The following is a 14044-nucleotide window of genomic DNA, read 5'->3' as shown; positions in this document are numbered from 1 at the left end:
TCTTTGAGACAAATGTGGTGGACAGAAAGAACTCATTCTCTCAATATTCCTCTTCCCCCCCCACCCCCTCCTTCCTTCCCTCCCTCCTTCCCTCTCTCTCTCTCTCTCACTCTCTGAGGAGGGGATATGCAGGTCAGGGACATATTGAGAGAATGAGTTCTTTCTGTCCACCACATTTGTCTCAAAGATTAAACTCAGGTCATTGGGCTTGGCAGCAAGCACGCTGCCACTGAGCCACCTCCCAGGCCCTGTTGTCTTTTCAGTAGACAAGACAGCAACAGCATGGTCTTGCCCTGTGCTCAGACTGAGAGTGTGCAATGTTCCTTGACTTCCATGTGGTAGTGCAGACTGGGCTCATTTCTTGGGGCGTGATTTGCCTGTGTACAAGTGTTTTAGGGAAGTCTATGTACTTTACTTAGGAAGCTCTCTCTCTCACAAAAGATAACAATGTCACAAAAGTGGGAGTTACAATCAAGTACATAGTGCTTGTCTACAGAGTAGCATAGCTTCCATTCAAGATGCCCCGGGGTAAGTGTTAACATTCAGTTTCAACAAGTGCTGTTCACTGTCTGTTGTGCATGGTAGACTATCACACAGAGGAGAAAAAGTCATTGGAAAATACTTGTAATACAACATCATTTGTGTGCCATGTAGATGCAGGGGAAACCTTGGGTGTGGTACAGAAGTTAACTCCAGGCTTTTTGCATTCACAGACTGTGGAGTACAACATCTTTGAGGGCATGGAGTGCCATGGTTCCCCCCTAGTGGTCATCAGCCAGGGCAAGATTGTCTTTGAGGATGGAAACATCAGCGTCAGCAAGGGCATGGGCCGCTTCATCCCTCGGAAGCCATTCCCAGAGCACCTCTACCAACGTGTCAGGATCAGGAGCAAGGTGAGCTCCTGCATGGAGGGCCCTTGAGCTGTTGTCCCCTTCGTTGGGAACTGGGCTCTGTCCTGTGGAGGGTGGATGAGCATGGCTGTATGTCCCTGTTTGTTCAACTGAAACCAGACAAGGCCAGGGAGGTTGCAGGCCCTTGCATGCTGTGTTGGGTGCACCTGTGTGTGACAGAGGTGCTCGTGAGCTGCTTGGGGTTCTGCCTTGCACATCTTGGAGGTTCCTCACGTAGCCCACTGGAGGGTCATGAGCTTTATTTTCCAGATTAGAACTTGATGCTCAGGACCCTGAAAGACTTACCTAGTTTCCCATCTACCACAGGGGATTGCACAGCCCACAATCCGAGGGCTGGCTCCCGGCTGATCTGCCTAGCTCTCTCCTTCTCCCCTTCTGCCATATTTATTTCTTTTCTAAGATCTTCCTTCAGCTGTGGCCTTGGGAGGCTCCAGTAAGCTCTGTCCTTGTCTCTGACTTAGAGGAGGGAATTCTGGACTCTTTACTGTGGCCCTCCCCCCTGTGACCCTCCCTGTCTGTGACCCTTCTGTCACCATATGAGCTCATTATCTACACGATCTAAGTGACACTGTGACAGAAAGGCCAGCTGTGTATGTTGTGTATGTTGCCTGCGTGTCTCTAGTCTATGTGCATGTATACATGTCTGTCCGCTTTGTGTACTACACAGGTGTGGCACTGCATGTATTGCACACACATGCACATGTACACATACCCATTGTGTGTACTGTGCATGCATGCATGTGTAAACATTTGTCTGTTGCTTGTTTTGTACAGTATGCATATGGATGTACCTATGTGTGCTGTGCATACATATTTGTATGTGTTCATTTATCCATTGTATATTATGACTATTATGTGCTTATTATGTTTACTACACATGTATGCATATGTGTATGCCCACTGCATTGTGTACACATGTACGTATATGTTCATTGATCCATTGTGCATATTATACAGTGTATGCATATGTGTGGGTGTGTGCTTATTGTGTGTGCTGTGCATGTATGTGTGTACTTATTCTATGTACTGTACATGACTGCTTGTATACAGGTGTGTGTCTTGCATATTGGGTGCACATGCATGCACATGTATATTTGTACTTGAGTGGGTGCATGCTCATTTGTGTATTTCAATTCTTGTACTTTACTAATGGGTAGCACTACTTCTGATTTAAATAGCGAAGTCAGACACCTTCTCTCAGCCCCAGACCCCACAGAGTTGTTCCCATCTGTCAACTGTCTCTCTGCCACAAGGGGTAGTACCAGAGAGACACACATCACAGGCACTGTGGGCCAAGGGTCTCAGTTACCAAAATGGCTGGGATGCCCACTCCTCACATTGTTCACTGGGCTGGAGGCCGACCTGGTGAATCCTATGGTGAACAGTTAACTGTCACTGGGAAAGTACCTGGCCATGCTGTCATCAGTTTGCATCAGGAGTCAGGTTACTGTACTTGGGGTTCCCTGCCCATGTGCCTGGGCAGTGGACAGGAGCAAGGCTGGGAGTGGGGCACAGAGCCTGCCTTTGGCCACCCTGAGCGGAGAGAAGGGTGGTGACTGAAGGGAGGCATGAGAAGCAGGGTGACAAGGGCACTAGTCACCGGAAGCCTTGGTAGTCAGGGAGAAGGGCCTTGGGACGAAGCTGAGCTTGCTAGCTTTGGAGGAGGAGGAGGAGCCTGGAACAGGGGTCAGGACACTTAACACTACTGGTCCCTTTAAGGCCTTGTACAGTTCCCTGGATACATGCTGTTCTCTGAGACCTGGAGTCAGTGTCATCTCCTGTGGACATTTTTTGAGACTCTCTGGGCTGTACAGGATCTCCAGCAGGCTCCAGGGGTCCCTGCCTTAGCCCTGGGCTGTTGGGCTTCTTTCAGTGGCATGGCAGACAGCCTCTCCGCTTCTGGATGGTGGCAGCCTGCCCTCTTGTGGCCACTATGGGGAAGGTCCTCCAGCACCTTGATTCCTCTGCCCTCCCTGCCTCACCCCCTCCCTCCTCTAACCAGTCACCTGCCCCCATCTCCCTATGTACTCTGTAGAGATGAAATTGAAATACGTGTGTGTGTGTGTGTGTGTGTGTGTCCATATTGCACTGTGCTGTGTGGGCACATGTCTGTGTGTCCACAAGTGTGGCTTATGTGAGCATATGTGTGGTGTGTAGCTAGATGGCCTTAGGCCCCTTTGTTGTCAGGGCAGAAGCACAGATGCAATGATAACCTGACTCTCTTCACTTTCTGTTTAGGTTTTCGGGTTGCATAGTGTTTCCAGGGGCATGTATGATGGCCCCGTGTACGAGGTGCCAGCTACACCCAAACATGCAGCTCCTGCTCCTTCTGCCAAATCCTCGCCTTCTAAACACCAACCCCCACCCATCAGGAACCTCCACCAGTCCAACTTCAGCTTATCAGGTAGCCTCATGGAAGCCAGGCTCCTGTGGAAAGGGACACATGGCTTTGGGCATAGGTGGAGAAGGCCAGAAGGCACGGGCACATTCCTCTGCTGTGCCCCGGAGGCACAGCATGGGCAGGTGTTTCTAGGGGAGCAGCATAGCATGTTGATTCTTGACCTTAGCACCAATCAGCCCTGGGCTTCAGCATTATGGGGGTGGGAGAGAGGACATTACCACTCTCATACCGGGAAGCTAAGTGTGGAGCCCAGGGGTGGGTATGAGGCAGGAGCCCTGTCATTTCCTGGGTACATGCTCCGTATCTGGCCCTCAACCACACCCGCACCCTGGCATCGGAAGCACAATATGGACTTCATGTCACCCTCACATTGTGGTGGTGTGTTCCTGGTATTGTTTGAAGTTTCACAAAATTCAGTTTCAAAATTCTAGGATTCAGGACTCAACAACAATTAGGAATAAGGTCCCAACTTGAGGACATACACCTGCAACTCCACCAGATGGCCACACGAGGGCAGACACACACACTGGGAGCATTGTACTGTCATTGAAATACCAGTTAGAGCCAGCGTAGGAGGGTCCTAGGGATGGAATGATGAATGATGCATAGCTGGACAGCTTCAGTTAAAACGAAGAACTTGCTGAATTCCACAGTTTAAAGTCTAGGTTGTTGTATTCAATGGCCTTTAAAAACATGAACCATTTAAAGCATGAACATGAGCTCATGAGCTATGTAAAAACAGGCAGTGGGCTAAAGTAGGTCAGTGGGTCATACCAGAAAAAGTGTGGGCTAGCAACAGAGAGGGTGGCAGGAGCTGAGCGAGGATGTAGTTATAGTTTAAATTGTAGGATGAGAAGTACTCTGCATGGACAGTGGGTTCTGGGTCAAGGGACCCCCGGGACACCTCAGTTTTCATGATCCTTTCTTGGAATAGTTACCTGAGTGTAATTCTGGTGTTGAAGGTAGCCAATGTTATTGCAGAAAATGACTCCAGGCACAACCCTAGAATCCTGTCTGGTGTACACAGAGGGCTGCCTTCTGTGTTGAGAGGAGCTTGCAGACTGGCTCTCTAGGTCTGTCAGACAACTAAATACCATAGATCTATCCTTAGATGTGGATAGAGTAATCTTTAGATCAAGGATAGCCATGTGATAGCAAGCCTGCGTTAGGGCCCTCGGCCTGCTCTCCACCTGAGCCCTCCATCCCCTCTGAAGCTCACGATGCTACCCTCAGGGCTTTGTGGACATTTACCAAATGCCACTTCTGCTGCCAGCCACATAGCTGACTCTCTTGCATTGCTATAAAGTTCACCCTCACCCACTTCCAAGGCAGGACACTGCTCTGGCACATAGGTACAGTGTGTTAGTCTAGCAGGCATCTTCATGGGATAGTCAGTTACCTGGCAAGCAAGGTGCATGAGGGGAAATGAATGAAGTGTAGGCTGAGTCCTGGGTGGCCAAGAAGACAGACAGACAGACAGATGGCTGACAATGGCACAGCTGGGAGAACCAGAGTTGTACTCTGTGCCAGGCTCTTGAAGGCTCACCCAAACAGGCCCTGTAAAGTCAGTGTCAGAAGGGAAGCCAGTCAGTCCACATACAGGCACAGACTTGTGTAGTGTGCATGTGCACATCCATCAAAAGCCACTGGAGCAAGGGACACTGTGCAAAGGAGGATGGGTTTCAGGGGAAAGCCAGTATGAGCATGGCTCCTGCCTTCTGAACCTAATATCTGTGTCCTTAGGTTATTCAGCCTGAGTCTCGGCACCCTTATTTTTGAATTGTGGGTAGAACACATATCTACCATCAATGTGTGTATTCTCAGCACACACCAGTGCACCACGTCTGCCTGCACACAGTGGGAACTCACTAAGTGCTTTTCTATCTCAAGGTCAAACTATGCAGGGGTCAGAGATATAGGAGAGGGACCTCAGGACTGGCAGGTATCCAGAAGAGGTCAAGCAGGTCTACAGGTCAGGGACCCTTCCTAGAGTGAACCTGGACAGGGTCTTGGAGGTGGGTTGGAATGATGGGCAGTCTCAGCATCAGCATGCCAAGGTGATGTAAACAGGTCTTATTCCACACACTGCTGACCTTCTGTCTCTTTCAGGTGCCCAGATAGATGACAACAATCCAAGGCGTACAGGCCACCGCATTGTGGCGCCCCCTGGTGGCCGCTCCAACATCACCAGCCTCGGTTGACCTCAGATGAGCCAGATATGCAAGAGTGAAGGATTATGGGAAAATGTCCATTCCTTTTCCTATCCGTGTTTTTGAAGCCCACAGTTTTAGTTGGTACTGATGGAGGGGAGATTGAGTGATGCTCTTTCCTTCTCTGCTTAGGAAGAAGTGGTACTAGTGTGGTGTGTTTGCCTGGAAGTTCCTTGCCCACCGTATGTGTTCACACCGACTCCACCTCAGAGCATGGTGTCTCCATTTTCCCTTCATAGTGACCCCCAGGTTTAGCATCGTCCTATACTGTTCCCTCCACTCCTCCATGACCCTCTGAGTGATGGTTCCTTTGCGCCCTGTAGCTGTTCTAGGATAGGATGCATGTTAGTAAGTTACGTATGCAAGTCTGAGCGCGGCTGATGGACATCGTCGAGGACTGATATAGACATGATGCCAAGACCTTAGCCCCCAGGGGAGATTTCCAAACTCTTAAAAATGACGGCTCCCCATGAGTCTTCACTAGAAAAATGTGGTCCCCATCCCCACCCTGACTGAGACCTGTGAATATGCAGAATGGCAGGGAAGGTCACGGAGCTCCACCACCCACGTCCTGTGTCAACAACCTGGTCCCTGTGGCACCTGTAGCTGGCCATAGTGTCGTTCTGGTCTGTGTGTTCTTCCAGCCAGCCTTGGGCTTTGGGCCCAGCCAGGCTCTCACCCAGAAAGGGGTATTTATCCCGATACCCCACTCAGGCCTTGAGGATGGTGCGGTAATGGCTCTGCCCAGGCTGCCTGAGTCTCTGTCCCTCTGAGGAGGTCAAGCAGGGCAGTCAGATTTTTAAAGTTTTGTACAGTTTTCCTTTGTATTCACTTCCATTTTTACTTAATAAATGACTTGTTGGTGGCTCTTATTTCTGAATTCAAAGCTTGTGAAAAAAAATAAAGAAATTAAATTGCCCGTTGATCTGAGTGGGTGTTTTCATTTGGGTGCATCAAATGCCTGGTACTCACCCTGACTCTGTGATGGCCAAGTACTGGGGCCACTGGGGGTGAGAGATAGGAGGGAAGAGTTAGTACATGCCTTGGGAAAATGGGTCAAGCCCTGGATCAATAGGCGGGTGTCCGGGCTATTCCCTGACTGACAGACAAAGCTCACAGCTGGGTCTGCTTAGGAACTGGATCACGAAGGATACTGAGCAGTGACACTCTGTGCTGCTCTCTAGAGCAGAGGAGCTGGGAGAAGGCTGTACATTCTGTAAGGAGCCATGCTGTTCTCCAACCAAGTAAGCCTGGGATTAAAGAACAAGAGGCCTCCCAAGTGAAGGGCACCCTTGCAAATTGAGTGATAAGTTTTGTCTACAGTTCCACAGAGGCCCTGTAGGTAAAGGACATAGGGCCAGACCAACTCGGCTTCAGGGGAAGGATCTTCTCTCACATTAGCTGTTCCTATGAGAGTACCCAGGGCCTACTTGGGATGTGATGTGATAAGCAGCCTTTAAAAAATCCCTGTTAGACAGGGCTCAGGGTCTATTGGGCAGCTTGGGGCCCACCAGGTGCCTGGCTGCATAGAGATAAGCCTGCAGGAGTCACAAGCCCCAAACTGGGAGGGAGGCATTGTTCCCACTCCCCTTCTGTGTTTGGGGTTGTGGAGCAGCTTCTTAGAAATCAGGAATTCCCTCCTGTGGCAACCTTCTGACTCCTGAGGAGCTGTAGTCTCCTACCATGATCAGGGAGTGAGGTCATGTGGGCAGGAACTGGACAAGGGCTTCTCTTAGGCCAGGCATCCCTCTCCTTACTCTCCCTGACTCTCCTGAGTTGAAAAAAAAACTTGCCTCATACAATATATCTGAACCACAGTTTCCCCTCCCTTCACTACTCCCAGTACCCACCACCTGCCCCTCTCTTCCTCAGATCCTACTCCTCCTCAGTTTTCCTTCAGAAAAGAGCAGTCCTCCCAGGGATAGCAATCAAACACAGCATAACAAGTTCCAATAAGACTGGGCACAGACCCTCATATTAGGGATGGGTAAGACAACACAGTAGGAGAAAAAGGGTCCCAAGAGCAGGCAAAAGAGTCAGAGACACCCCCATTCCCACTGTTAGGGGTCCCACAAAAACACCAAGCTATCAACCATAACATTTCCAGAGAATCTAGTGTAGATTCATGCAAGCATCATGGTTACTACTGCAGTCTCTGTGAGCCCCTATGAGCCCTGCTTGGTTGATTCTTTCTGAAGGCCATGTTCTCCTGGTGTCCTTGACCCCTCTGGGTCCCACAGTTCTCCCCGCCCTCTTCCATGGGGTTCCCTGAGCTCTGAGGGGCAGTGCTCTCTGGAGAACTCCAATTTGGACTCCTTTTCCACCTAATGTTCAGCTGTGGGTCTCTGCATCTGTTCCCTCTTTGGCGATGATTGGGTCAGGCATTGATTATGAGTATAGCAGAATATCATTAAGAATCATTTTATTGATTTTTTTTTCTATCCTAGGCCTCTGGGCTATCTAGCCTCTGGTTTCCAGTCACCCAGGCAGTGTCAGGCACGGTCTCCCTTTCATGATGTGGGCCTCAGATTAGACCAGGCATTGGTTGTCCACATCCACATGTTCTGAGCTTCCATTGTCCCCGTCCATCTTGGAGGTGGCATAGATTGTAGATTGGAGGTTTGAGGCTGGGCTGCCGTCCCAGTCTCACCACTGGAAAGTTGCCTGGTTACAGAGAATGGCTGTTTCATGTTCTGTATCCTCCATTACTAGGTGTCCTCACTAGGGTCACTCTTGTAGAGTCCTGGGAATGTCTACTGCACTAGGTTTCAACAATGCCTCCCAAAGCGCTTCAATTCCAGTAGTCTCTCTCCACTCCTCCCCAATTCTACACCCAATCCTTCCTGTTCTCATTCCCACCCACACCCAGTCCACCCACAAAATCTATTCTTTTTACCCTTCCTGGGGAGATCCATGCATTTCCCTTAGAGGCCTCCTTGTTGCTTAGCTTCCTGGGTCTGTGGATTGTAGCACGACTGTCATTTACTTAACAGCTAATATCCACTTATAAGTGAGTACATACCATGTTTGACTTTCTGGGTTTGGGTTACCTTAGCCAGGAAAAGTTTCTTTTTCTAATTCCATCCATTTGCCTGAAAAATTTCATGATGTCATTGTTTTTAACAACTGAATAATACTACCTTGTGTAAACATATTGCGTTTTCTTTATCCATACTTTGGTTGAGGGACATCTTGGTTGTTTCGAGTTTCTGGCCATTGTGAATGAAGTCACTACTGATGTGGGTGAACAAGTATCCTTGTGGTAGGATGGAGGATCCTACCAAGAATGATATAACTGGGTTCTGAGGCAGTGGACTGTGCCAGGAAACTTGGTTAGGTGTAGTGGGTTTAGAAACCCCAGTATTCTCATACCAGAGGATGGCAGGTTTCACTTACTCCCGACTGAAGTGGAAACTTAAGGGTTCTTTGGAAAGTCAGTTGGATGGTGTTTTGCTGAGGCAAACACATGAAGGAACATTTCATTAAAGTGGACACAGATGAAAGGCTAAGGCAGACGCATGTAGGAACATTTTGCTGAAACAGACATAGGAGAGAGGATGTTCTGCTAAAGCAAGCCGTGAAAGAACGTGCAATGAAGGATTCTTTGCTAACAACATCATGTATTGGTCTGCCTTACATTGTATAGTGGAGCTGCATTTGTCGGGACTCCATAGAGAGAAACGCACCAAAACACTTCTGGCGGTTTCTTGCCGCTTCCATGGACTCAGGTTGATTGGATTCATATGATGATGCACAGTAAGTGCTGAAGCAAGAACTGTGGAGGTCACGTGATATTTGGAGGGCATAAGCAGGACTCTAAGGAGTGACTGAGAGAAAGCTAGGCTTGCTTATAGAGCTAGCTGTGTAATGCTTGTGGGTCTCCAGTCTTTGCTGATCTTCGCTTTCCTGAGAGAGGCACAGCTGAGAACTTCTCCTAGGGTTCCTGTTGGTTCCTCCTGCTGACTTGAGCTGAGGCTGCTAGGTCATGTCACTGCTGTTGCTAACCCAACTCTACCAAACTGGACTGCTGGTGTATCCATGGAATGTTTGTGAGTGGTTCAAGCTGCCGCTGCCTGCTGACCAGAGAACTAAGCTGCTGACTTCCAGACAACACAGATGGAAGTTGCTCCAGAGAATCTTTCTAAACAGGTCCACTTTCCCCGTATCCTTTCTTTTCCACTCCCTCTGGTGGGTGATAGGCTACCGGGAGGTTGAAGCATTTAATAACCATCATTAAAAATAAGGTTTGAAATAATTAAAGTTACACCCGATCAGTTTTCTGTCCTGGAACACGTGACCATGGCACCCCATGGAGAGGGCTGTGACAATCAGTCACATGGGGGCAGTGTCTGAAGTTCCTCTACATGCAGATGAGGCATTGCTAAAATCTCAAAGCAAGTCAGTAGAAGGCATCTGCTTTTAGACCCCAACCTACCCCAAAATGTATATAAGGATCTGTCCAGAAGGAATAAAGCATGGGTTACTTCATCAAAGATAGTCTGAGAACATCTGTCATGTAAGAGCTGTAACACTTTTGAGGAAGAGAGTTTTCTCCCACAGGCTAATCAAGATCACTTTTCCCCTTTGCTGGCTGCACATAGGAGCCATGGCAGAGACCAGCAGCTCTCCCGGATCCCACTACCCCTTCCTGTTTACGATGGCCCACAGCATAGAGTCTCGCTGCTCCAGGGCAGCCATGGCTGTGGGAGACCAACTCCCCCTCCCCTTTGGAAAGCACAATTCTTTGGCTGCCTTACCCTGGCCAGAGCTCTGTAGAACTCTATAGATAGTGTTCAGTACACAGACCAGCACTGGGTCTTGGGATAGATCAAGCCCCAGGTTTCCTAGAAACTGCCATATTGGTTTCCATAGTGGTTGTACAAGTTTGTCATCCCACCAGCAATGGAGGAGAGTGTTCCCCTTGCTCCATAATCTTGCCAGCATGAGCTGTCACTTATATTATTGCTCTTAGCTATTCTGACAGGTGCAAGACTTTGGATATTCTAAAAAGGTTTTGGATATTTTAGAGTTGATTTGAACTTTTAAAAAAGACTTTTGTTATTTTATTTAATTTTGTGCAAGTTTTTGCATTTTATTCCTGGACAAACCACACCTCCAATTTAGATATGAGCAAATCTCCAGGTTAAAAATGTCAAACTTTGCTGGGCGGTGGTGGCGGCACATGTCTTTAATCCCAGCGCTTGGGAGGGCAGAGACAGGTAGACTTCTGAGTTCGAGGCCAGCCTGGTCTACAGAGTGAGTTCCAGGACAGCCAGGGCTACATAGAGAAACCCTGTCTCGAAAAACCAAAAAAAAAAAAAAATTGTCAAACTTTAGGCTGGAGAGATGGCTTTCAGTGGTTAAGAGCACTGACTGCGTTTCTAGAGGTCCTGAGTTCAATTCACAGTAACCTACAGGGTGGCTCACAACCATCTGTATTGGAACCCAATGCCTTCTTCTGGAGCATCTGCAGAGAGCTACAGGGTACTCATATGCATAAAATAAATAAATCTTTAAAAAACTGTTGAACTCCATCTGGTAGGACCGATGGATGGCCCCAATTCTGTATAAACCCTCAGACTTGCCGCTGTGTGGATCCTTGCAGACCCAGCTTCATTCTCCTCCAGTGTCTTCTCTTAGAGCTGAACCTGATTTTTTTTTTACCAGTTTCCATCTGAATTTATTGAGGAACAGAACAATTTTGCTTTTGTTTCTTGGCCAGGAATCACTTGATTCTGAAAGTCTTGTGAGAAGACATGGCGAAAAAGACAAATCAGGTGTAGAATACACAATGACAGAGGACAGGAGAAGGGAACGGTGACTTTGGATGTTTTAAAGAGACTAAACCTTTAAGGTGGATTTTAAGGCCTGTGGGACTTTAGAAGATATGCTGTTTTCTAATGTGATACTAATATTAACAAGGTATCCTGGTAACAGATGAGAAAGGAAAGATGGCAGTTGAGTGGTGATGTGTTTGGAGAGGAGAGGATCTTAGCTGAAGAAATACCCATAAGGTTGGACTGTAGGTAAATCTGTAGGGCATTTTTTTGGTGGTTGATGTGTAAGAGCCCAGCTTAGTGTGGGTGATACCACCCCTGGACAGATGTTCCGAATACTATGAGAAAGCAGGGTAAGCAAGCCACGAGGAGCAAGCCAGTAAGCAGTGTTTCTCTAAGGCATATTCTTCAGTTCTTGCTTCCAGGTTCCTGCCTTAGGTTTCTCTGACCTCAGCGATGGACTATGATATGGAACCATAAGCTGAAATGAACCCTTCCCTCCCCCCCCCCAGCTGCTTTTGGTCATTGTGTTTTAATCACACAATGGAAACCCTAATAAACTTGAGTTACCTGGCCAGTCTTGGAGCTGGAGGAGGTGAGCAACACGATTTATGTTTATCACAGTCACACCATCAAACCAGAGGACTTAAGTGACAATAGTGATCCCCATGCAAGCAGTATCCTTGCAGGAAGGAAATCGGAGCTTTTCCAGATTCCTCAGGTGACATGCTACATTAGGCCACCAGAGGGCACTGTGGACCCATGCTGGGAACCAACCCCATTCTGGGCAGATTGGGAAACATGCATGGTTGATCTTCTGGTTGTTAAAACTGATTACAGGGGAAGTGACTCAGTTCTTAAAGTGCTTGGCTTCTGAGCATGAGAACCTTCTGGCCAGGCAGCTTCTCCTAACTGGTGAGTTCCAGGCTAATGAGAACCCTCTCACCAATCCTTTCCCCTCCAAAATGGATAAAGGCCAGGCGGTGGCATAAACCTTGTGCTCGGGACTCCAGAAGTTGAGTCAGGTAGATCTCTGGATCTCTAAGTTTGAGGCCAACTCTGGCCTCCCCATGTATACATTCACACACACACACACACACACACACACACACACACACACACACACGCCTGCTCTCTAATTAGCCAGTTGCAGTTTTCATTTTAAGAACCTAAAGTTCCCAGAAAGTCCAGAAGATTCCTGAGGGGACTCCTGAGTTACAGAAACTAGTGGGATGTGCTGTGCTGTTCTGGGCTTGCCCAGGGGAGGTGCACATTGACCTAGCACGAAAAACACTGGAGATAAATGGTTGGGTACAGTTGGCATCTAGTGTGTAGAGCCCAGGATTGCTGCCCATTGTCCTTCAATGTACAGGACAGCCTGGGTCCCCATATGCCAGAAACAGCCAAAAACAACTCCTGGAGTAGAGTTCTTTATTCAGGAGGAGCCAGGGTTGCCTCGTGTACAGGAGCTTAAGGCACAGGAGGCTGAGGAACGGAAGTGGGGGAAGAAGGAGGAATGTTGCTTGCTGCATCAGTCAATCCTTAGTGATTCCCAGTGTGAACACTGGTGTTCCTTGGGAGGTGTCTCCTAATAACAGGGAACCTGAAGGTGAGTTTCCACTGAGTGACAGCTCTCATCTCAAATGTACCAGTATGTGCCACCCCAACCTCCCAGCTCCACCTGTGTCTGGGTCTGACATGAGAGACTCCATCTTTGGCATCAGCAGCTTTCACAGCCGAACAATGAGTGATCACACTCAAATGTTGACAGTGATGATTGGGAATCCTTGACGCTGCTGGGAGAGACAGCGTCCTGGGTGGGAAAGGCCTCTGGCCTATAGGGCAAGTGTGGCTTGTTTTTAAAGCTTATGGAAGCCCTCATCATCCTTCAGAAGGGACAGGTGACCTGCGGTGTCTCCTCAGGGGAAGGTTTCCTATCCTCAGTGGAGCCTGATGGTAGGAAGAGCATCCCTGCCCACAGAGGACTTCTTGTGGTATGTGACAGGCAAGTGTGGTCTTCATGTTCCAAGTGGTTAGAACAGGTCTGTGTGTCTGGAACACCGTGGCTATGCCACAAACATCGGCCCTAGGACTCATACATCCTTGGGTGACCAGGTTCCAGGGATACCTGAGCCAACAGATAGAAATATCAAGGCCAAAAGTTGGTCCTGGTTGGGACTCTAGCAGCCAGAGTCAGGGGCGGGAAAGGACTGGAACAGCGGAGGTGAACCAGTGGCCTCAGGTCCAAAAATACCAGCTATGCTAAGACTCTAATGGGCAGGACTTCTTGCACGCTGGGAATCAGGTGTCTCCCATCTCTAACCAGACTGTTAGGCAGGACCAAGACACTGTGTGAGGTTGGAGGGCAGGCGTGGAGGGTTCTCCTGAGGGAAGAAGAGACCAGGGCAAGAGGACCAGGGTGAAAGTTGAGATACTACATTCCCAAGAGCATGTCCCCACCATCTCCAATGATCCTGAGCACTTGGTGCTATTGTCTCACTATGTTCACTTTCTAAGGCAGGTGGCAACCCCCTCTCTCAAGACTGGCCTCTTCTCCTGTCCCCCAGTCACACAGAGGAAGTGAGGTACATGGCAGGCCCATCTCAGCAGGGATCCAACTATAGATTGCTTCTTTTCTGCAGTATCTTCCTTGTGTTTTCTCCATAGCCAGCCTTGCTGTCCTGCTGACCCAGCCTTCTGCCGCCGCTGCGGACATGAGTGTGCTGCGCTGTGGATGCAGGACCA

At 48.8% G+C, this 14044-nt stretch overlaps 2 protein-coding genes across 3 annotated transcripts in view; one reads left to right on the top strand and one right to left on the bottom strand.

Annotated features, from left to right (window-relative positions):
* The window catches only part of Crmp1 (collapsin response mediator protein 1), a 49988-nt gene extending 43511 nt beyond the window's left edge, over nucleotides 1-6477 (top strand). For both annotated transcript variants that reach the window (XM_028758119.1, XM_028758120.1), the window contains exons 12-14: nucleotides 714-893; nucleotides 3150-3315; nucleotides 5422-6477. In XM_028758119.1, the coding sequence (XP_028613952.1) occupies nucleotides 714-893; nucleotides 3150-3315; nucleotides 5422-5513 (438 nt within the window). In that variant the 3' untranslated portion in view covers nucleotides 5514-6477. The remainder of the gene's footprint in view (nucleotides 1-713; nucleotides 894-3149; nucleotides 3316-5421) is intronic.
* Nucleotides 6478-12713: 6236 nt separating this feature from the next.
* Evc (EvC ciliary complex subunit 1) overlaps nucleotides 12714-14044 on the bottom strand; it is a 41027-nt gene continuing 39696 nt past the window's right edge. The window contains exon 21 of the mRNA XM_028758223.1: nucleotides 12714-14027. Coding sequence (XP_028614056.1) covers nucleotides 13918-14027 — 110 coding nt within the window. The 3' untranslated portion in view covers nucleotides 12714-13917. The remainder of the gene's footprint in view (nucleotides 14028-14044) is intronic.

Source organism: Grammomys surdaster, unplaced genomic scaffold (assembly GCF_004785775.1).
Source record: "Grammomys surdaster isolate TR1022 unplaced genomic scaffold, NIH_TR_1.0 126187, whole genome shotgun sequence".
Taxonomy (NCBI): Eukaryota; Metazoa; Chordata; class Mammalia; order Rodentia; family Muridae; genus Grammomys; species Grammomys surdaster.
Note: the sequence above shows the minus strand (reverse complement) of the source record. Positions and strands in the feature narration are given on the sequence as shown.